The following is a 25,022-nucleotide window of genomic DNA, read 5'->3' on the forward strand; positions in this document are numbered from 1 at the left end:
GTTCCAGACTCCAACCACCCTCTGGGTGAAAAAGTTCTTTCTCAAATCCCCTCTAAACCTCCCGCCCTTTACCTTGAATCTATGCCCCCTAGTTATTGATCCCTCTACTACGGGAAAAAGCTCCTCAGCATCCATCCTATCTATGCCCCTCATAATTTTGTACACCTCAATCTTGTCCCCCCTCAGCCTCCTCTGCTCCAAGGAAAACAAACCCAATCTGCCCAGTGTCTCTTCATAGCTGAAGCGCTCCAGCCCTGGTAACATCCTGGTGAACCTCCTCTGCACCCTCTCCAACGCGATCACATCCTTCCTGTAGTGTGGCGACCAGAACTGCACACAGTATTCCAGCTGTGGCCTAACCAGTGTTTTATACAGCTCCATCATAACCTCCTTGCTCTTATATTCAATGCCTCGGCTAATGAAGGCAAGTATCCCATATGCCTTTTTTACCACCTTATCCACCTGTTCCGCCGCCTTCAGGGATCTGTGTACTTGCACACCCAGATCCCTCTGACCCTCCGTCTTGCCTAGGGTCTTACCATTCATTGTGTATTCCCTTGCCTTGTTAGTCCCCCCAAAGTGCATCACCTCGCACTTTTCCGGGTTAAATTCCATTTGCCACTGTTCCGCCCATCTGACCAACCCATCTATATCGTCCTGCAGACTGAGGCTACCCTCCTCGCTATTTACCACCCTACCAATTTTTGTATCATCCGCGAACTTACTGATCATACCTTTTACATTCATATCCAAGTCATTAATGTAGACCACAAACAGCAAGGGACCCAGCACCGATCCCTGTGGTACCCCACTGGCCACAGGCTTCCAGTCACAAAAGCAACCTTCAACCATCACCCTCTGCCTTCTGCCACTAAGCCAGTTTTGTATCCAATGTGCCAAGGCACCCTGGATTCCATGGGCTCTTACCTTCTTGACCAGTCTCCTGTGCGGGACTTTATCGAAGGCCTTACTGAAATCCATGTATACCACATCCACACACCTAGTCACCCCCTCAAAAAATTCAATCAAATTAGTCAGACATGATCTTCCCTTGACAAAGCCATGTTGACTATCCCTGATTAATCCTTGCCTCTCCAAGTGGAGACAAATTTTGTCCCTCAGAATTTTTTCCAATAATTTTCCTACCACTGATGTTAGGCTCACTGGCCTGTAGTTCCCCGGTTTTTCCCTACTTCCCTTCTTGAATTATGGTACTACATTAGCGGTTCTCCAGTCCTCTGGCACATCCCCTGTGGCCAGAGAAGTCCTGAATATATGTGTTAGAGCCCCCGCAATCTCTTCCTTTGCCTCACACAGCAGCCTGGGATACATTTCATCCGGGCCTGGGGAATTTATCCATTTTTAGGCCAGCTAAAACCGCCAATACCTCCTCCCTCTCGATGTTAATATGTTCGAGCATATCACAGTCCCCCCACCCTATTTCTATGTCTACATCGTCCTTCTCCATAGTGAAAACAGATGCAAAAAATTCATTCAGAACCCCTCCTACATCTTCCGGCTCCACACACAGATTGCCACTTTTGTCCCTAATGGGCCCTATTTTTTCCCCAGTTATCCTCTTACCCTTAATATACTTATAAAACATCTTAGGATTTTCCTTTATTTTGCTCGCCAGTGTTATTTCATGGCCCCTCCTTGATCGCCTAATTTCTTTTTTAAGTATCCCCCTGCACTTTTTGTACTCCTCTAGGGCTTCCTCCGTCTTTAGCCTTTTGTATCTGCCAAAAGCCCTCCTTTTTTTCCTAATCCATTCTCGTATATCCCCTGACATCCAAGGTTCCCTGTGGTTTTTGGAACCACCCTTGACCTTTACGGGAACATGTTGCCATTGTATGATCTCAATCTCCCTTCTGAAAGCCTCCCATTGCTCCGATGCGGATTTTCCTACAAGTAGCTGATCCCAGTCCATTTTGGCCAGATCCTGCCTTATCCTATTAAAATCGGCCTTCCCCCAATTTAGAACCTTTATTTCCGGCCCATCCATGTCCTTTTCCATGACCACCTTAAATCTTACCATATTATGGTCACTGTCACCAAAGTGCTCACCTACTAGCACTTTTTCCACTTGGCCAGCCACATTCCCTAGAATTAGGTCCAGTACCGCCCCCTCTCTTGTAGGACTTTCTACATGCTGGCTCAAAAAGCTCTCCTGGATGCACTTTAAGAATTCTACACCCTCTGAGCCTTTCACACTCTGACTATCCCAGTTAATATTGGGGAAGTTGAAATCCCCTATTATTATTACCCTATTATTTGCACATTTCTCTGAGATTTGCCTACATATCTGTTCCTCTATCTCCCCCTGACTGTTTGGAGGCCTATCGTACACTCCCAGCAAAGTGCTTGCCCCCTTTTTGTTTTTAAGCTCCACCCATATGGCCTCATTAGAGGACCCTGCTAATATATCATCCCTCCTTACTGCAGTAATTGACTCCTTAATTAATATTGCAACACCCCCTCCTCTTATACCTCCCCCTCTGTCTCGCCTGAAGATTCTGTACCCCGGAATATTGAGCTGCCAGTCTTGCCCCTCCCTCAACCATGTCTCCGTGATAGCAACAATATCATACTCCCATGTGTTTATCAACACCTTCAGTTCATCCACCTTATTTGCAAGACTCCTTGCATTAAAATAGATGCCATCCAGCCTTGCCCTTATATGTTTGCCCTGTCTACCAAGCTGACTTGTTTTTTTCTCTATAATTGGCAGCACATCACCCCCTATTTCAGCTCCCCTCTGTATCCCATCCCCCTGCCAAGTTAGTTTAAACCCCCCCCAACAGTGCTAGCAAACCTCCCCGCAAGGATATTTGTCCCGCTCTGGTTCAGGTGCAACCCGTCCGACTTGTACAAGTCCCACCTTTCCCAGAAGCAGGCCCAGTGATCCAGGAAAGTAAAACCCTCCCCCCTACACCAACTCCTTAGCCACGCATTCATCTGCTCTATCCTCCCATTCCTATACTCACTAGCATGTGGCACTGGGAGTAATCCAGAGATTACAACCTTTGAGGTCCTGCTCTTTAATCTGTTACCTAGCTCCCTAAATTCTTGATGCAGGACCTCATCTCCCTTCCTTCCTATGTCGTTGGTCCCAATGTGGACCACGACCTCTGCCTGCTCACCCTCCCCCTTAAGAATGCCCTGCAGCCGCTCAGTGACATCCCTGACCCTGGCCCCAGGGAGGCAACAAACCATCCTGGAGTCACGTTTGCGGCCACAGAAACGCCTATCTGTTCCCCTTACGATAGAATCCCCTACCACTATTGCTCTCCCACTCTTTTTCCTCCCTTCCTGAGCAGCAGAAGCTTCCCTGGTGCCAGGAAGCTGGCTGCTGCTGCCTTCCCCTGGTAAGTCATCCCCCTCAACAGTATCCAACTTGGTATACTTGTTTGAAAGGGGGATGTCCGCAGGGGTTCCCTGCGCTACCTGCCTGCCTTTGTTGCTCCGCCTGATGGTCACCCCCTGTGCAGCCCTACCCCGAGGTGTGAACAACTCGCTAAATGTGCTATCCACGAGCCTCTCAGCATCGCACATGCTCCAAAATTCATCCACCCGCAGCTCGAGCGCCGTAATGCAGTCTACAAGTAGCTGCAGCTGGATGCATTTCCCGCACACATGGTCATCAGGGACACTGGCAGCGTCCCTGACTTCCCACATGGAGCAAAACACGGGTCTGAACTCTCCTGCCATGACTTACTCCTTTAATTAATTAAAAAATTTATTCAATACCCCAGTTACAGGTATACTCTCGGGCGCTTTATTTACCAACTGTCCCCACTACACCAGAGACCCTAGAAATTTAACATCACAGAAGTCAAGCTTGTATTGAAAAGAGAGAAATACTCACCAACCAATCACTTACCTGCTCCCTGGTGACGTCACACACTGATTACTTTTTACCTCTCTCCCCGCTGCTGAGTTGGTGGGCCTCGCTGCTCTCCGGTTTTTATACCGGGCTCCGACTCACTGCTCCCGCTGGTCCCGACTGGTCTCGGGCCTCGCTGCTCTCCGGTTTTTATACCGGGCTCCGACTCACTGCTCCCGCTGGTCCCGACTGGTCTCGCTGCTCTCCGGGTTTTATACCGGGCTCCGACTCACTGCTCCCGCTGGTCCCGACTGGTCTCGGGCCTCGCTGCTCTCCGGATTTTATACCGGGCTGCGACTCACTGCTCCCGCTGGTCCCAACTGGTCTCGGGCCTCGCTGCTCTCCGGTTTTTATACCGGGCTCCGACTCACTGCTCCCGCTGGTCCCGACTGGTCTCGGGCCTCGCTGCTCTCCGGTTTTTATACCGGGCTCCGACTCACTGCTCCCGCTGGTCCCAACTGGTCTCGGGCCTCGCTGCTCTCCGGTTTTTATACCGGGCTCCGACTCACTGCTCCCGCTGGTCCCGACTGGTCTCGGGCCTCGCTGCTCTCCGGTTTTTATACCGGGCTCCGACTCACTGCTCCTGCTGGCTGGATAGGGTGGGGCTGATGGGGCTCAAGGTCATAAAACCCACCCCTTCCACTGACCATGTGTAATCCTCTCTATCATGAACTGTTCTCATTGCGTTTCGTCTCCCGAGAAAAGATTCTGTAAATCTCTGCCATCAGGGATAAAACAAGCAAAGCTCCAGGAGATCTCGCTCTAACCTCACAAACCTGCAATATCCATCTTTACCCCGAGAGAGGGTGTAAGAACATGAGAAACAGGAGCAGGTTTAGGCCATTCTAGAACCAGGGGTCTCAGTCTCAGGATAAGGGGTCGGCCATTTAGGACTGAGATGAGGAGAAATTTCTTCACTCAGAGGGTTGTGAATCTTTGGAATTCTCTGCCCCAGAGGGCTGTGGATGCTGAGTCTTTGAGTAGATTCAAGGCTGAGATCGATAGATTTTTGGACTCATGGGGAATCAAGGGATATGGGGATTGGGCGGGAAAGTGGAGTTGACGTTGAAGATCAGCCATGATCTTATTGAGTGGCGGAGCAGGCTCAAGGGGCCAAGTTGCCGACTCCTGCTCCTATTTCTTATGTTCTTATTCGCCCCCTCGAGCCTGTTCCGCCATTCAATAAGATCATGGCTGATCTTCTACCTCATCACCACTTTCCTGCCGGACCCCCATTGATAGAAGTGTTTAAAATTATGAAAGGTTCGGACAAATTAGAGGAACCAATTAAAGCATGGTTTGCTTTCTCAGGTGGATGTAAAGGATCCCAGGGCACTATTTTGAAGAAGAGCAGGAAGGTTCTCCCTCGTTTCCTGGCCAATATTTAACCCTCAACCAACCCCAAAAACAGATTATCTGGTCATTTATCTCACGGCTGTTTGTGGGATCTTGCTATGCCACGTTTCCTACATTACAATAATGACAACACTTCAAAAAGTACTTGATTGGCCATAAAGCGCTTTGTGACGTCCTGAGGTACTGAAAGGAGCTATAGAAATGCAAGTCTGTCAAGTCTTTCTTTCTCAGCGGGCTCATAGACTCAGAGTTTGTGCCCTGTCACCGGGTTACTTCACTGGTGAAGCAGGACACAACTGATTGACTCTGTGTATTATATCGCAGGTATATTGAGAGCCACCTGCGGGTCTGCGCGATCAAGGTGGCAAAAGGTTAGCTTTCTACCTGCTTTAGTCTCCGCCATTTTGCTCTTCTGTTCTGGAACCATGTTTTCACCTGCAGAGTAAAAAACAAAATACAAGAGATAAATGAGAAAGAAAAGCAACGTTGTAGAAACAGGAGAGCCTCCAAACCAACTGTTCAGCAGACAGTGCATAGGGAGCTTTACTCTGTATCTAACCCGGGCTGTACCTGCCCTGGGAGTGTTTGATGGGACAGTGTAGAGGGAGCTTTACTCTGTATCTAACCCGTGCTGTACCTGCCCTGGGAGTGTTTGATGGGACACTGTAGAGGGAGCTTTACTCTGTATCTAACCCGTGCTGTACCTGCCCTGGAAGTATTTGATGGGACAGTGTAGAGGGAGATTTACTCTGTATCTAACCCGTGCTGTACCTGCCCTGGGAGTGTTTGATGGGACAGTGTAGAGGGAGATTTACTCTGTATCTAACCCGTGCTGTACCTGTTGTGTATGTACCTTTAAGGGAATAACTGGTCTTAGACTGCAGTACCGGCAGTGACCACCCCTGTATAAAAGGCCCTAGCAGGCTTCTGTAGTTTCAGTTTCAAGCTGCCTCTTGTTCAGTAAAGTACCTGTTAAACTGTTCTCCCGAAGTCCGTGTATTATTGGGGCGCGGACTTTACAGTGGCGACGAGTAAGTTCGAACTCACCTGCAGTGTGGTATCATCTCACGGGGATCTCGCCTGAAAGGAAGGTCCTGGAAAGTCGTAGTCTGAGCAACGGGCGTCGACCGAGGGCAACCCCCCAAAGAATCCATCGGTGTTCGGAGAATTGCGGGAGAGACTGTGGTTCCAGTGAATCGTGCTGGTAGCTGGTAGTGCGCTGACCCTTCCGGACTGCGGCGGGCTCAAGCTCGATCGAGCGGCTCTACAAATCGGGCCGCGCAGCGTCGCCGGGAAAAGAAAACAAGAGAGAGAGGGTGGAGCGCACAGGGCGCGGTCGGTGCTCTAGAACAGGACAGCGGAGAGAAACTAAACGGGGGGGAAGGAAAGCGAGACGCGCCGAAGCTGCGGGTCGCCGCCATTACCCCGTAGAACGCTAGGAGCAGCGTGGCAGTAAGGGGAAGAAGCAAAAGCGTGGGAGGCGCCATTTTATCCCGTTGGGGAAGAAGCAAAAGCGCGGGAGGCGCCATTTTATTCCATTGGGGAAGAAGCAGAAGCACGGGAGGCGCCATTTTAAATCGCCAAGATGCCGAAAAGTGGCAGTATCACTGCTTTCGACAACGAGGTAGAAGACTGGACCACGTATGTGGAAAGAATTGAAGTGTACTGCAAGGCAAATGAGGTGGCTGATGGAAAGAGGGCGTCGGTATTATTAAATCTGATGGGTGCGAGTAGGTACGGCCTATTGCGGAATTTAATTACCCCAGCTAAACCAATGGAGAAAAGTTTGGAGGAGATTGTTCATATCTTACAGGAACATCGAAGCCCTACACCACTGCTGATAGCAGAAAGATTCAAGTTCCATAAAAGAAACCAGCACAAAGATGAGAGCAATGCTGACTATCTTACGGAACTACGCAAGTTATCGAAGCACTGCCAGTACGGAGCAGGACTGGCAGACACCTTACGGGATAAGTTTGTCTGCGGGCTCCAGAGTGAAGGAACCCTGAAACGACTACTTTCAAAAAAGGACCTGACGCTAGAACAGGCTTTCAGCGTGGCAGTAACCTACGAAGCAGCAGCACGGGGAGCTGCGGAAATACAACAGAAACCACAAGAATACAGCGCTAACGAAATGGCGTATGGAGCCGAAAAGTGCTATCGCTGCGGCAGAACAACCCATGAGCAGAAGGACTGCTGGTTTAAAGACAAAGTATGCAGGCAATGTGGGAAAATGGGACATATAGCAAGAGTCTGCAGGTCGGGAAAGAAGACCAACACGACAAGAACTACTAAGGAACAGTACAGGAAAGTAAAGAAACTGACAGATAGTAGTTCAGAAGATCAGGAGAGTGATAAGGACTCCGGGAGCAGGCGACTAAGTTGTTCAAAGTTACACAACGTGATCGCAAAAGAAGATCACCTAACCATTTGGGTCACCCTCATGATAGCAGGGTCCCCAGTGAAGATGGAATTGGACACAGGATCAGCCCTAACTGTCATGAATCGACGAGACTATGAGCGGCTATTCTCACACATACCCTTAAAGGACACGTCCATTGTATTGAAGACATACACAGGGCAAAAGGTCTACCCCAGAGGAAAAATAAGTGTGCCAGTTGCATATAACGGAAAGGAAACACAGAAACTATACATGTATATACTACGAGATGGAAGACCACCAGTATTGGGACGTGAATGGATCCGAAGACTACAATTGGATTGGCATTCCATTCTGGCACTAACTGTGACTGACAAAAAAGATGATGACGTCGCACCTGGACGTCTGTCACAAATTCTATCTGATGCAGAAGAGGTGTTCCAACAAGGACTTGGGACTCTAAAAGGAGTAAAGGCAACCATGAAGATTGAGGATAACGCAACCCCAAAATTTTTCAAGGCCAGACCGGTGCCATACGCGATACGCCCAGCTGTGGAAGCTGAACTGGAGAGTCTGGAGCGTTCGGAGGTGCTGTCTAAAGTGGACTGGAGCGAGTGGGCCACACCCATCGTTCCTGTAATGAAGAAAGCATTGAGCAGCATGCCTGGGAGGCCAAGGAAGGTTTGCATCTGTGGGGACTTCAAGGTGACTGTGAACCCAGTCCTGCACACAGTACAGTATCCGCTTCCGTGGATAGAAGATATTTTCGCCTCACTATCTGGAAGGGAACGTTTTTCAAAGATTGACCTGGCTCAAGCGTATCTACAAATGGAGGTGGAAGAAGCATCTAGGAAATACCTCACGATAAACACTCACAAAGGCCTTTACCAGTACAATCGACTGGTATTTGGGGTAGCATCGGCCCCGGCTATGTGGCAGCGGGCAATGGAACAAGTCCTGCAAGGGATCCAGGGGACCCAGTGTTATTTGGACGACATCCTGGTTACGGGCGAAAATGACAATGAACACCTTGCCAACCTGGAACAGGTGCTCATGAGATTGCAGGAATATGGGCTACGAGCCAACCGTCCCAAATGCGAGTTCTTCAGGAGACAAATCTCGTATTGTGGCCACATGATTGATGAGGAAGGGTTGCATAAGTCGCCGGACAAGATTGAGGCTGTAGTCAAGGCTCCAGCACCAGAAAATGTGTCGCAACTGAGGTCGTTCCTCGGGTTGGTGAACTACTACCATAAGTTCTTGCCGAATTTATCTACAATTCTGCACCCACTGAACGCCCTCCTTCAAACTGGTGTAACATGGAAATGGAGTGATGAGTGTAAGCGTGCCTTTCAGGAATGTAAATGCCAAATCACTTCAAAAGAAGTATTGGCCCACTACAACCCAACACTACCGATTCGGTTGGCATGTGATGCATCACCTTACGGCATTGGAGCGGTGCTGTCACACAAATTCCGTGACGGTTCAGAGAGGCCAATAGCCTTTGCATCGCGCTCGCTAACCTCAGCCGAGCGTAACTACGCCCAGATTGACAAGGAGGCCCTCAGCCTGGTGTGTGGAGTGAAGAAGTTCAATCACTATCTGCACGGGCAGAAATTCACCCTACTGACTGATCATCAACCCCTGGTCTCAATTTTTATCCCAAAGAAGGGCGTTCCGGTGATGACGGCACAAAGGCTGCAAAGATGGTCACTTTTTCTAGGGGCACATCAGTATGACATAGAGTACAAAGTTATGAAACAACATGGAAACGCTGATGGGCTGTCGCGCCTACCGTTGCCTACGGCGGAAGAAGCACCTGCACCCAGTGGAGATATTCCATGCGACCATAGTCGAATGTTTGCCTGTTACAAACGCAAGTATTGAGAAGGAATGACCCGACACTCTCTCGGGTCTATGATTTGACGGTGAAGGGATGGCCAGCATATGGCGACTCACTGTTGCCAGCATTCTCGCCAAGGAGGGAACAGCTGTCAGTGTGCCGGGGAACCTTGATGTGTGGATCCCGAGTGGTAATTCCACGCAAGTTGAGAGATAGAGTACTCAATGAGCTTCACGAGGGTCATCTGGGAGGGGTTAAAATGAAAAGCCTAGCCAGGGCGTTTGTGTGGTGGCCGGGAATCGATAAAGAAATCGAGGATATGACCAAGAGATGCACAGGATGCCAGAAGGTCCAAAACGCTCCACCACAGGCCCCGCTACATCCATGGGAGTGGCCCTCATCTCCATGGCAACGGGTACACATTGATTTCGCTGGTCCATTTATGGACTCAATATTTCTAATCGCTGTGGACGCTCATTCGAAATGGCCAGAGGTCATCAAAATGTCCTCCACCACCACAGAGAAAACTATTGCAGTCCTAAGGACCATCTTCGCCAGGAATGGGTTGCCAGAACAGATCTGTTCCGACAATGGCCCACAGTTTGTGTCTGAGGATTTCCGGAGGTTCCTGAAGAATAATGGGGTGAAACATTACACATCTGCCCCATATCATCCAGCCACAAATGGATTGGCTGAGAGGTTTGTTCAGACCTTTAAAAAGGCCATAAAGGCAATGTATAATGACGACATACCACTGCAACACAAGGTGGATAACTTCCTGTTTGCTTACCGGAATGCGACACATGCAGTAACCAACCAAACTCCAGCCGTACTGTTTTTCAACCGGAGACTAAGATGTCGCTTGGATTTGCTCAAACCAAACATAAGATGAGATGTTGAGGATAAGCAGTTCCAGCACATAAATGAGAAGCCAACCAGGAGCTTCAAGATAGGGCAACCAGTCTTGGCCCGCAACTACCGAACAGAAAAATGGCAGCCAGGCACGATATGCACACAGCAGGGACCACTAATGTACACAGTGGACGTTGGAGAGAGCATCGTGAGACACCATGCTGACCAGATTCTAGAGTCACAGGAACAAGCCAAACCTGTACCACAAGCATGTGCACCTCGTAATGAGCCCGAAGTACAGATTGCGTCTACCTCAGAAGCAGGGATATTGGAAGCTGACGAACCAACCAATGACAATGAGCCAGAATTGACTCCACCACCAGAACAGGCTACTCGAGAAAGACGCTATCCAGTCCGAATCAGGAAGCCTCCTCAAAGACTGAACTTATAAATGACTATTTCAGTTGATGTATATATTACTGAGAAAATTGTAATTGTAATTAGTTATTATTTAGTTGTTAAATGAATGTTATGTACTGTTTATCTAAAAGGGGAGGAATTGTTGTGTATGTACCTTTAAGGGAATAACTGGTCTTAGACTGCAGTACCGGCAGTGACCACCCCTGTATAAAAGGCCCTAGCAGGCTTCTGTAGTTTCAGTTTCAAGCTGCCTCTTGTGCAGTAAAGTACCTGTTAAACTGTTCTCCCGAAGTCCGTGTATTATTGAGGCGCGGACTTTACAGTACCTGCCCTGGGAGTGTTTGATGGGACAGTGTAGAGGGAGCTTTACTCTGTATCTAACCCGTGCTGTACCTGCCCTGGGAGTGTCTGATGGGACAGTGTAGAGGGACCTTTACTCTGTATCTAACCGGTGCTGTACCTGCCCTGGGAGCGTTTGATGGGACAGTGTAGAGGGAGCTTTACTCTGTATCTAACCCATGCTGTACCTGTCCTGGGAGTGTTTGATGGGACAGTGTAGAGGGAGCTTTACTCTGTATCTAACCTGTGCTGTACCTGCCCTGGGAGTGTTTGATGGGACAGTGTAGAGGGAGCTTTACTCTGTATCTAACCTGTGCTGTACCTGCCCTGGGAGCGTTTGATGGGACAGTGTAGAGGGAGATTTAAAGAACATAAGATGAGATATAGGGAACAAAAACCACAGATGCTGAACTTAGAACAGAAGATGCTGGAAACACGTCACAGGGCCTTCAGCGCCTGGGGGCGAAACAATAGATGCAGCTTCATCAGATCGGCAATCATCACTTCCGAGCATCTGTGAATCATTTGCACCAACACCTCGTCAGGGCATTGCAATGCACTTCACACAAAGAGTTACCCTGCGATCCCATGTGTTAGAAAGGCAAGCCAGCAGTCAATTTGCACAGAGGACAGAACCACAAAGAGCACCACTTAAGAACATAAGAAATAGGAGCAAGAGTCGGCCTTACGGCTCCTTCAGCCTGCTCCGCCATTCAATAAGATCATGGCTGATCATCGACCTCAACTCCACTTTCCTGCCCTATCCACATAGCGTCCAAAAATCTATGGATCTCAGCCTTGAATATATTCAACGACTCAGCATCCACAACCCTGTAGGATAGAGAATTCCAAAGATTCACCACTCTGAGTGAAGAAATTGCTCCTCATCTCGGTCTTAAATGGCTGACCCCTTATCCTGAGTCTGTGACCCCTGGTTCTAGACTCCCCAGCCAGGGGAAACATCCCCCCTGCATCTACCCTGTCAAGCCCCTTAAGAATTGTATATGTGTCAATGAGATCTTCTAAACTCTGGGCAATATCGGCCTAGTCTACTTAATCTCTGCTCATAGGACAATCCCCTCATCCCAGGAATCAGTCTGGTGAACCTTCGCTGCACTCCCTCTATGGTAAGTATATCCTTCCTTAGGTAAGGAGACCAAAACTGTACACAATACTCCATGTGTGGGCTCACCAAGGCCCTATATAATTGTAGTAAGACATCTTTACTCTTATACTCCAATCCCTTTGTCATAAAGGCTAACATACCAATTGCTTTCCTAATTGCTTGCTGTAGCTGCATGTTAACTTTCAGTGATTAATGTACAAGGACACCCAGGTCCCTCTGAATAACAACATTTCCCAGTCTCTCACCTTTTGAAAAATATTCTGCTTTCTCCACATTTTATTCCATTCGCCGTGTCCTTGCCCACTCACTTAGCCTGTCTATATCCCCTTGAAGCCTCCTTACATCCTCCTCACAACTTACATTCCCAGCTAGCTTTGTATCGTCAGCAAAATTAGAGGCATTATACTCGGTCCCCTCATCCAATAGATTGATATAGATTGTGAATAGCCGAGGCCCAAGCACTGATCCTTGCGGTACCCCACTAGTTACAGCCTGCCAACCTGAAAATGACCCATTTATTCCTCCTCTCTGTTTTCTGTCCGTTAACCAATCCTCACTCCATGATAGTATATTACAGGAAACTTTGTGCTATCCGGCACCGACGGGACCGAGCTGTTGCCGTTCCCTCAAAACTGCCGGACACACCAGCGTTAATGTTGAAACATACGGAGATTTTCAGCTCCGTGTGAATCAACAAACCCTGTTGCTTAGCAACAGCTTCTAAACAGTCGGCAAGCATCTCTGTAGCGTCTCTAGCTGAAGCTGTTGCTTAGCTACAGACCTTGCAGAGCTTGACTGTTCAAAAAAAAGCAACGAAAAGAAAAAAAACCCTAAGGAAACGGCTCCTGATTTTTGCCGGTGGCTCGAGCTTGCCGGACATTTAGCCTCCGGATAACACAAACTTTCCTGTACCCCCAATCCCATGAGCCCTAATTTTGTTTAATAAACTCTTGTGTGGCACCTTATCAAATGCTTTATCAAAATCCAAATAAACCACATCCACTTGTTCCCGCTTATCTACCCTGCTAGTTACAACCTCAAAAAACATGATTTCCCTTTCATGAATCCATGTTGACTCTGCCCAATCCTATTATGATTTTCTAAGTGCCCTGTTACCATGTCCTTAATAATAGATTCTAGCATTTTCCCAGTGACTGATCTCAGACTAACTTTCCTGTCGTTCCCTAACTTCACTCTCCCTCCTTTCTTTACTCTGTATCTAACCCATTCTGTACCTGCCCTGGGAGTGTTTGATGGGACAGTGTAGAGGGAGCTTTACTCTGTATCTAACCCATGCTGTACCATGTTTGACAAATTTGCTTGAGTTCTTTGAGGACGTAACATACAGAGTGGATAAAGGGGAACCAGTGGACGTAGTGTATTTAGACTTCCAAAAGGCATTTGACAAGGTGCCACACAAAAGATTATTGCTTAAGATACAAAATCACGGAATTGGGGGTAATATTCTGGCATGGGTGGAAGATTGGTTATCTAACAGAAAGCAGAGAGTTGGGATAAATGGTTCATTCTCAGACTGGCAATCAGTAACTAGTGGTGTTCCGCAGGGGTCAGTGCTGGGACCTCAACTCTTTACAATCTATATTAACGATTTGGAGGAGGGGACCGAGTGTAACATATCAAAGTTTGCAGATGATACAAAGATGGGAGGGAAAGTAGTGAGTGAGGAGGACATAAAAAACCTGCAAAGGGACATAGACAGGCTAAGTAAGTGGGCAGAGATTTGGCAGATGGAATACAATACTGGAAAGTGTGAGGTTATGCACTTTGGCAGGAAAAATCATAGAGCAAGTTATTATCTTAATGGCAAGAAACTGGAAAGTACTGAAGTACAAAGGGATCTGGGGGTCTTGGTGCACAAAACTCAAAAAGTTAGTATGCAGGTGCAGCAGGTGATCAAGAAGGCCAATGGAATGTTGGCTTTTATTGCTAGGGGTTAGAATATAAAAACAGGGAGGTATTGCTGCAGTTATACAAGGTATTGGTGAGACCGCACCTGGAATACTGCATACAGTTTTGATGTCTATACTTAAGAAAAGACATACTTGCTCTCGAGGCAGTACAAAGAAGGTTCACTCGGTTAATCCCAGGGATGAGGGGGTGGACATATGAGGAGAGGTTGAGTGGATTGGGACTCTACTCATTGGAGTTCAAAAGAATGAGAGGCGATCTTATTGAAACATATAAGATTATGAAGGGGCTTGATCGGGTGGATGCGGTGAGGATATTCCCAATGATGGGTGAAACTAGAACTAGGGGGCATAATCTTAGAATAAGGGGCTGCTCTTTTAAAACTGAGATGAGGAGAAACTTCTTCACTCAGAGGGTAGTAGATCTGTGGAATTTGCTGCCCCAGAAAGCTGTGGAAGCTACATCATTAAATAAATTTAAAACAGAAATAGACAGTTTCCTAGAAGTAAAGGGAATTAGGGGTTACGGGGAGCGGGCAGGAAATTGGACATGAGTCTAGGTTCGGATCGGTCATGACCCTGTGGGTGGCGGAGTGGGCCCAGGGGCCGTGTAGCCTGGTCCTGCTCCTACTTCTTGTGTTCTAATTCTGTTAGATTTCAGGAGATGGTTCTATTCACAGGGATTAGTGGAGACCTCGGGATCAGGCTGCCAGCTAGGAGTCCTTCAAGAGTAAATTGGGCCTGTTCCTGGCTGGGGTGGAGATCATCTTTTACAGAAGGTAAGTACTGCAGGAAATACAGGGACAGAGTGATCTCCTGGACGAGTTTCGATCGCCTACATGGGTCAGAGAGGAATTTCCCAGATTTTTTCTCCCAAATTGGCCATTGGGTTTTTAATCTGGTTTTTCACCTCTTCTGGGAGATCACATGGGTTCGGGTGGGATGGAGAGTGGAAGTAGATTTGAGGTTAGGATCAGATCAGCCATGATCTTATTGAATGGCGTAGCAAGCTCGAGGGGCCGATTGGCCTACTCCTGCTCCTATTTCTTATGTTATGTTCTGCCCTGGGAGTGTTTGATGGGACAGTGTAGAGGGAACTTTACTCTGTATCTAACTTATGCTGTACCTGCCCTGGGAGTGTTTGATGGGACAGCGTAGAGGGAGCTTTACTCTGTATCTATCCCGTGCTGTACCTGCCCTGGGAGTGTTTGATGGGACAGTGTAGAGGGAGCTTTACTCTGTATCTAACCTATGCTGTACCTGCCCTGGGAGTGTTTGATGGGACAGCGTAGAGGGAGCTTTACTCTGTATCTATCCCGTGCTGTACCTGCCCTGGGAGTGTTTGATGGGACAGTGTAGAGGGAGCTTTACTCTGTATCTAACCTATGCTGTACCTGCCCTGGGAGTGTTTGATGGGACAGTGCAGAGGGAGCTTTACTCTGTATCTAACCCGTGCTGTAGCTGCCCTGGGAGTGTTTGATGGGACAGTGTAGAGGGAGCTTTACTCTGTATCTAACCCGTGCTGTACCTGCTCTGGGAGTGTTTGATGGGACAGTGTAAAGGGAGCTTTACTCGGTATCTAGCCTTATTTGGGAGCGCTCACTGCTGACATTGGGTGCCTGTCCTTGCGAAGTATCTAATCTCCCAGCACTAACATCCCTTGCATTAAGTACCAAAATTCGGTAAGAGCCGATAATGACGTTTGAAAATCTTTGACGACGCCAGGATGTGCTGTTTCTTTCCTCTAACACAATCCCGCACTCACCTGCCTCTCGCTGAGCTGTAGGGTCCTGGCCAATCGCTTCCTCTCTGGGGGAGAGAGGTATTTCTGATTCTCAAACTTCTTCTCCAGCTCCAGCGTTTGATCGTTCGAGAATCGGACCTGACCACCTTTCCTCTTGTGGGAGGGTCGCTGGGGAAACGGATTCCAGAAGTACTCCTTGCCTGAGGGGGAAGAAAAAGGAAATGTCTAGTAAACAGCCAGAAGATAAATAGAAAAAAGTGGAAACAGTGGAAATTAAAGAAAAGGAAAGGAAATGCTAAAAATTTACACTGGGCCAGTCAGTCAGTAGCTGAACAGAGAAAGGACTGATTAAAATATTAAGTAAAGAAAGAAATAAAGACTTGCATTTCTATAGCGCCTTTCACGACCACTGGATGTCCCAAAGTGCTGTACAGCCAATGAAGTACTTTTGAACAGTAGTCACTGTTGTAATGTAGGAAGCGTGGCAGCCAATTTGCGCACAGCAAGCTCCCACAAACAGCAATGTGATAATGACCAGATAATGACCAGATAACCCCTCTCCCCTGTCTTCTCCACCCTCACCTCCGACAACAAGTGTGAGTAGCTCATGAACCTCTTTGTCTCCAAGATTGAGACCATCCGTTCAGTTCCCCTAGCCCACCGGGCGTAATTTCCTCTAAGGTTGCTCCCTGCCCTAGCCCTGAACTCACATCTTTCTCCAGTTTCTCTCCGATCTCCCCTCACGACCTCTCCATGCTCATCTTGTCCATGAGACCCACTTCCTGCTCCCTCGACCCTATTCCCACCAAACTGCTGACCACCCAACTTCCTTTTCTGGCTCCCATGTTAGCTGATATTGTTAACGGTTCTCTCTCCTCAGGTACTGTCCCCCTCTCCCTCAAATCTGCTGTCATTACCCCTTTCCTCAGAAAACCAACCCTTGACCCCTCCGTCTTTGCAAACGACCGCCCCATCTACAACCTCCCTTTCCTCTCCAAAGTCCTTGAACGTGTTGTGGGCTCCCAAATCCATGCCCATCTTTCCCGCAATTCCATGTTTGAATCCCTCCAATCAGGTTTCTGCCCCTGCCACAGTACCGAAACGGCTCTCATCAAAGTCACAAATGACATCCTTTGTGACTGTGACAAAGGTAAACTATCCCTCCTCATCCTTCTTGACTTGTCTGCAGCCGTTGACACGGTTGACCACCCCATCCTTCTCCAACACCTCTCCACTGTCGTCCAGCTGGGTGGGACTGCACTCGCCTGGTTCCATTCTTATCTATCTAATCGTAACCAGAGAATCACCTGCAATGGCTTCTCTACCCGCTCCCGCATCGTTACCTCTGGTGTCCCCCAAGGATCTATCCTTGGCCCCCTCCTATTTCTCATCTACATGCTGCCCCTTGGCGACATCATCCGAAAACACAGCATCAGTTTCCACGTGTACGCTGATGACACCCAGCTCTACCTCACCACCACCTCTCTTGACTCCTCCACGGTCTCTAAATTGTCAAACTGCTAGTCCGACATCCAGTTCTATTTTCATTCCCCGCCACAAACTCCATTCCCTAACCATTGACTCCATCCCTCTCCCTAACATCTGTCTGAGGCTGAATCACGCTGTTCGCAACCTTGGTGTCGTATTTGACCCTTAAATGAGCTTCCGACCACATATCCGCAGTATAACTAAGACCGCCTACTTCCACCGCCATAACATCGCCCGTCTCTGCCCCCGCCTCAGCTCATCCGCTGCTGAAACCCTCATCCATGCCTTTGTTACCTCTAGAGTTGACTATTCCAACGCACTCCTGGCTGGCCTCCCACATTCTACCCTACGTAAACTGAGGTCATCCAAAACTCGGCTGCCCGTGTCCTAACTCGTACCAAGTCCCGTTCGCCCATCACCCCTGTGCTCGCTGACGTACATTGGCTCCCGGTTAATCAGCGCCTCGATTTCAAAATTCTCATCCTTGTTTTCAAATCCCTCCGTGGCCTCGCCCCTCCCTATCTCTGTAATCTCCTCCAGCCCCACAACCCTCTGGGATATCTGCGCTCCTCCAATTCTGCCTTCTTGAGCATCCCTGATTATAATCGCTCCACCATCGGTGGCCGTGCCTTCTGTTGCCTGGGCCCTAAGCTCTGGAATTCCCTCCCTAAACCTCTCCGCCTCGCCACCTCTCTTTCCTCCTTTAAGACACTCCTTAAAACCTACCTCTTTGACCAAGCTTTTATTCACCTGCCCTGATTTCTCCTTATGTGGTTCTGTTTCAAATGTTTTGTCTTGTAATACTTCTGTGAAGTGCCTTGGGATGTTTTACTATATTAAAGGTGCTATATAAATACAAGTTGTTGTTGTAATCTGATTTTGAGTGACATTGATCAGACCTCAGTCTTCTCTCATGGTCTGGATATAAAACATTAGGTTGTCCTTTCTCTGTTCAACTGCGGGATGACCTGCTGTGTATTTCCAGCATTTGCATAGAATCATAGCATGGTACAGCTCAGAAGGAGGCCATTCGGCCCATCGAGTCTGCACTGGTTCTTTCGAAGAGCAATCCAGTTAGTCCCACTCCCTCTGCTCTCTTCCCCATATCCCTGCAATTTTTTCTCCTTCAAGTATTTATCCAATTCCCTTTTGAAGGCTACAACTGAATCTGCCTCCACCGCCCTATCGGGCAGCGCATTCCAAATCCTCACCACTCGCTGCGTAAAAAGGCTTTTCCTCATGTCGCCTCTGGTTCTTTTGCCAATCACCTTAAATCTGTGCCCTCTGGTTACCGACCATTCAGCCATTGGAAAGAGTTTCTCTTTATTTACTCTATCTAAACCTTTCATGAACTTAAACACCTCTAACAAATCTCCTCTTAACCTTCTCTGCTCCAAGGAGAACAACCCCAGCTTCTCCAGTCTCTTCACATAACTGAAGTCCCTCATCACCTGGAACCATTCTAGTAAATTTTGTTCTCCACCCTCTCGAAGGCCTTGGCATCCTTCCTAAAGTGTGGGGCCCAGAGTTGGACACAATATTCGAACAGGTGCCAAACTATTATTTTATAAAGGTTCAGCATAACTTCCTGGCTTTTGTACTCTGTAAATACAGGGTATTTTCTGTACCTTGGGGTAGAATTTGTCCGGGGGCAGGGTGCGGGGGGACTGCGGTAGGGTTCCCTGATCACCAGAGAAAGCAAGCCAGGCTCAGTACCAGGCGTACCTAAAAATGTGGTGCTAACCTGGGGAAGCTGCAATACTAAAAAGCAGAAGCAGCATGCTATAGACAGGGCTAAGCGATCCTACAATCAACAGATCAGAACAAAGCTCTGCAGTCCTGTCACATCCAGTCGTGAATGGTGGCGGACCATTAAACAACTAACAGGAGGAGGAGGCTCTGTGAATATTCCCATCCTCAATGATAGTGGAGCCCAGCACGTGAGTGCAACAGACAAGGCTGAAACAGCTTCAGCCAGAAGTGCCAACTGGATGATCCGTATCAGCCTCCTCCTGAGGTCCCCACTACCACAGAAGCCGGTCTTCAGCCAATTCGATTCAGTCCACGTCATATGAAGAAACGGCTGAGCGCACTGGATACAGCAAAGTCTATGGGCCCCGACAACATTCCGGCTATCGTGCTGAAGACTTGTGCTCCAGAACTAGCCGCGCCTCTAGCCAAGCTGTTGCAGTACAGCTACAACACTGGCATCTATCCAACAATGTGGAAAACTGCCCAGATATGTCCTGTACAAAAAAAGCAGGACAAATCCAATCCAGCCAAATACTGCCCCATCAGTCTACTCTCAATCATCAGCAAAGTGATGGACTGTGTTATCGACAGTGCTATCAAGCAGCACTTACTCACCAATAACTTGCTCACTGATGCCCAGTTTGGGTTCCGCCAGGGAAGGGAAGATCATGTCTGACTAATTTGATTGAATTTTTTGAGGGGGTGACTAGGTGTGTGGATGAGGGTAACGCAGTGGATGTGGTATACATGGATTTCAGTAAGGCCTTCGATAAAGTCCCGCACAGGAGACTGGTCAAGAAGGTAAGAGCCCATGGAATCCAGGGTGCCTTGGCACATTGGATACAAAACTGGCTTAGTGGCAGAAGGCAGAGGCGTTATCCAGACAGAATCAGGAAGCCTCCTCAAAGACTGAACTTATAATTGCTTAAACTTAACCAATGTATCTAGCAACCGTGATTGTAATGAGTTATCATTTAGTTGTTAAATGAATGTTATGTACTGTTTATCTAAAAGGGGAGGGATTGTTGTGTATGTACCTGTAAGAGAATAACTGGTCTCAGACTGCAGTACCGGCAGTGACCACCCCTGTATAAAAGGCGCTAGTGAGCCTCTGTTGTTTTCAGTTTCACTATTGACTTCCATCAGTAAAGACTTGTTTTGTTCAACTCCTGCTGTCCGTGTCTCAATCATTCACAGACGTAATAAAAACCCAGATGAATCTGTAAATCCAGGGCAACCCAGGAGTGTTGGCAACCCTAAGGCCAAGCGAGGTGATGAGTTCCACAGGTTTGAGGTCCTGAGTTACCGATGAGCCTTAATTTCAACATAGGGCAGTTACAGAGAGGACGAAAAGCACGTGGAAAGGGGTATGAGGGGGAACTGGTGAGGAACGTTCAGGGGAACACTGATCATAAATTGTAAAACAGAGAGAGAGAGAAAGACAAGGAGGTTTGCAATGGAGAGAGGTGGCAGGCTAGTGTCACGGGAGGGATCTTAAAGAGGAAACTGCAGCTCGGTGATTGGGAAATCAGTTGGTTGCAGTGACCTTCCTTTCCGAGTTGTTTTAACCCACTATCATTGCACTTTCTGATCCCCTTTCTGTTTCAGAATATTCAGCGACTCCTTTGAGTTAAAGGCGCAGTGAGGTCAGGGACGACCTAACTGAGGTTCCAGTCTGGAAATGCATGAATTGAGGGGATGGGTAAATTGGCCCAAATTGGAATTGGGTCCTGGCCAGTATTTATCCCTCAACCAACATCACTAAAACAGATGATCTGGTCATTCATCTCGTGTACTGTTTGTGGGACCTTGTTGTGTGCAAATTGACCTCTGTGTTAGTCTATATATTAACAGTCGTCAATTGATAAGGCCATAAAAAGTGGGGGGGGAAAGTTGTGGTTCATTTCTAGAGGAATAGAATACAAAAGCAGGGAGGTAGTGTTAAGTTTATATAGAACTTTGGTTAGACCACACTTGGCATACTGTGCGCAGTTCTGGTTTCATGATTACAACAACAACTTGTATCTATATAGTGCCATTAACATAGCAAAACATCCCAAGGCGCTTCACAGGAGCGTTATCAAACAAAACTTGACGCCGAACCACTTAAGGAGATATTAGGGCAATATGACCAAAAGCTTGGTCAAAGAGGTAGGTTTTAAGGAGCGTCTTAATGGAGGAAAGAGAGGCGGAGAGGTTTAAGGAGGGAATTCCAGAGCTTAGGGTCTTGGCCACTGAAGGCACGGCCGCCAATGGTGCAGCGATTAAAATCGGGGATGCTCAAGAGGCCAGAATTAGGGGAGCGCAGAGATCTCAGAGGGTTATAGGGCTGGAGGACGTTACAAAGATAGGGAGGGGCGAGGCCATGGAGGGATTTGCAAACAAGGATGAGAATTTTGACATTGAGACGTTGCTTAACTGGGAGCCAATGTAGGTCAGCGAGCGCAGTGGGTGATGGGCGAACGGGACTTGGTGCGAGTTAGGACACGGGCAGCCGAGTTTTGAATGATCTCAAGTTTTACGTAGGGTGGAAGATGGGAGGCTGGCCAGGAGTGAGTTGGGATAGTCAAGTCTCAAAAAAAATGATATAGAGGCACTGGAAAAAGTGCAGAAAAGATTTACAAGGGTGATACCCAAACTAAGAGAATGCAGCTATCGGGAAAGAATGAGCAGGCTGGGGCTCTTTTCTCTGGAAATGAGAAGGCTGAGGGGAGACCTGTTTAGATTATGAAGGGGTTCGCTCGGGTGGGACTAGAGTGCTGGGTGCAGTTTTGAATACTCCATAGTGTCAGCCGTAGCTCAGTGAGTAGCACTCTCGCCTCCAAGTCACGAAGGTTGTGGGTTCAAGTCCCACTCCAGAGACTTGAGCATAAAATCCTAGGCTGACACTCCAGTGCAGTGCTGAGGGAGTGCTGCACTGTCGGAGGTGCCGTCTTTTGGATGAGACGTTGAACCGAGGCTTCGTCTGTTCTATCAGGTGGACGTAAAAGATCCCGAGGCACTTTTTTAATATTAATTCTCGGGATGTGGGCGCCATTGGCATGATCGACATTTATGCCCATCCCTAGTTGCCCTCGAGACCAGGTAAGGCTGGAAGGATGAGAGGTGATCTCAGGTGATCCCTGGGATGAGAGCATAGCTAAGAAATTGGAAAAAGAGAGTGACATCAATGGGGCAAAGGACAAATCTCAGGAGGGCGGCCATAGGTTGACAGGTCAGAGATGACTACTGCACACTGAGGGGTTGTGAACGGACAGATCAGGTAGAACTACTGTTCACTGGATTGATCCCTGGGGTGAGAGGATTGTCCTATGAGGAGAGATTGTGTAGAATGGGCCGATACTCTCTGGAGTTTAGAAGAATGAGAGGTGATCTCATTGAAACATACAAGATTCTGAGGGGGATTGACAGGATAGATGCTGAGAGGTTGTTTCCCCTGGCTGGAGTGTCTAGAACTAGGGGGCACAGTCTCAGGATAAGGGGTCGGCCATTTAAGACCGGGATGAGGAGGAATTTCTTCACTCAGAGGGTCGTGAGTCTTTGGAATTCTCTGCCCCAGAGGGCTGTGAATGCTGAGTCTTTGACTATATTCAAGGCTGAGATCGATAGATTTTATTGAATGTCGGAGCAGGCTCAAGGGGGCCATATGGCCGACTCCTGCTCCTAATTCTCATGTTCTTAGGAAGGATTTCTTCCCTAATGGACATTAGTGAACCATATTTCATGACAATCCGACAGCTTCATGGTCACTTTAACTTACGCCAGCTTTTTATTTCCAGATTTTTTTCGGCATTCAAGCCCTCAAAATTGCCACGGTGGGATTTGAACCCCCTCACCGCCCCGCCCCGCACCCACCCCCGCTCTCGGGATACAAAACCAGTCTGTCAGCATTTGAAAGAGAAAAGGTAGGTTAAGGTCTCGGGTTCTGTTAAAGGCTTGAGTTTAGAAGATTGAGGTGCGATCTGATCGAGGTGTTTAAGATGATTAAAAGGAGTTGATAAGGTGGATAGAGAAAAAAATATTTCCTCTGGTGGTCGAGTCCAGAACAAAGGGCACAAAACTAGAGCCAGGCCGTTCAGAAGTGAAATCAGGAAGCACTCCTTCACACAAAGGGTAGTGGAAATCTGGAACTCGCTTCCCCTTAAAGGGCTGAGGATGCTGAGGGTCAATTGGAGCTTTCAAAACTGCGATCGATCATATTTCTTTGAATGGGATGTTAAGCCGAGGCAGCGTCTGCCCTCTCGGTGTCCTGGGATAACATTCCTCCCTCAAACAACAGCAACAAAAACTGATTTGTTGTACATGAAGAGCTTTGGGCCATTTCTGATATGCTGATGGGGTGAGATGAAGAGAGTTGGGAAAGAGGCTCACGTGGCGCATTAACACTGGCATAGACCAGTTGGGCCAAATGGACCGTTTCTGTGCTGTAGATTCTATGTCATTTTTGTTCGGTGAGGGTATCAAGGGATTATGGAGCTAAGGCGGACAAATGGATTTGGGTTGCAGATCAGAGATGACCTAATTGAATGACCGAGCAGGCTCGAGGGACTGAATTGCCTCCTCCTGTTCCTGTGTAACAGGCTCGAGAGGCTGAATGGCCTCCTCCTGTTCCTGTGTAACAGGCTCGAGAGGCTGAATGGCCTCCTCCTGTTCCTGTGTAACAGGCTCGAGGGGCTGAATGGCCTCCTCCTGTTCCTGTGTAACAGGCTCGAGGGGCTGAATGGCCTCCTCCTGTTCCTGTGTAACAGGCTCGAGGGGCTGAATGGCCTCCTCCTGTTCCTGTGTAACAGGCTCGAGGGGCTGAATGGCCTCCTCCTGTTCCTGTGTAACAGGCTCGAGGGGCTGAATGGCCTCCTCCTGTTCCTGTGTAACAGGCTCGAGGGGCTGAATGGCCTCCTCCTGTTCCTGTGTAACAGACTCGAGGGGCTGAATGGCCTCCTCCTGTTCCTGTGTAACAGGCTCGAGGGGGCTGAATGGCCTCCTCCTGTTCCGGTGTAACAGGCTCGAGGGGCTGAATGGCCTCCTCCTGTTCCTGTGTAACAGGCTCGAGGGGGCTGAATGGCCTCCTCCTGTTCCTAATGTCACTAAGGCCCAGACCCAAAGCGTTAACCTGTCGTTCCTCCTTTGGACACTGTGTAAATCTGCAGCACTTTGCGTTCGTATTGCACTTTTACAGCATCTATACATCGCTTTTCCTTGTTGCTCTTCATAGAATCATAGAAATTTACAGCACAGGAGGAGGCCATTCGGCCCATCGTGACTGTGCTGGCCGACAAAGAGCTCTCCAACCTAATCCCACTTTCCAGCTCTTGGTCCGTAGCCCTGTAGGTTACGACACTTCAAGTGCCTATCACAGTACTTTTTTAAATGTGACGAGGGTATTCTGCCTCTACCACCCTTTCAGGCAGTGAGTTCCAGACCCCCACCACCCTCTGGGTGAAAAAAGTTCTCCTCAACTCCCCTCTAGTCCTTCTACCAATTACTTTAAATCTGTGCCTGTTGGTTATTGACCTCTCTGCTAGGGGAAATAGGTCCTTCCTATCCACTCTATCTAAGCCCCTCATAATTTTATACACCTCAATTAAATCTCCCCTCAGCCGCCTCTGTTCCAAAGAAAACAATCCCAGCCTATCCAATCTCTCCTCGCCGCTAAAATTCGCCAGTCCCGGCAACACCCTGGTAAATCTCCTCTGTCCCCTCTCCAGCGCAATCTTGTTGTTTTGTCCTCCAGCTCCTCTTTGACCGAATGATTACCCAACACCCTGTCACCTCAGAGTGTGTGCGACTTGTCTCTCCCAATGCTCGCTGCTGCACTTGCTTCCTCTTTTCATACTTCACCACAGCACCCTCAAACGACACAGTATTGCTATAATTGCTCATATTCGACCCAGCGAGAAGGAAATGTCCC

The 25,022-nt window shown here is 48.3% G+C and overlaps 1 protein-coding gene across 1 annotated transcript in view; it reads right to left on the reverse strand.

Moving 5' to 3' along the window:
• Positions 1–25,022, reverse strand: part of LOC147123787 (hematopoietically-expressed homeobox protein hhex-like) — a 70,892-nt gene that overhangs the window by 44,636 nt on the left and 1,234 nt on the right. The window contains exons 2-3 of the mRNA XM_085976023.1: positions 15,896–16,074; positions 5,627–5,677 (exon numbers count right to left, since the gene is read on the reverse strand). Of these exons, the coding sequence (XP_085832149.1) occupies positions 5,627–5,677; positions 15,896–16,074 (230 nt within the window). The remainder of the gene's footprint in view (positions 1–5,626; positions 5,678–15,895; positions 16,075–25,022) is intronic.

The sequence above is a fragment of the Somniosus microcephalus genome, chromosome 2 (genome assembly GCF_052327205.1).
Source record: "Somniosus microcephalus isolate GS21.2 chromosome 2, FLI_Smic_1.0, whole genome shotgun sequence".
NCBI lineage: Eukaryota > Metazoa > Chordata > Chondrichthyes > Squaliformes > Somniosidae > Somniosus > Somniosus microcephalus.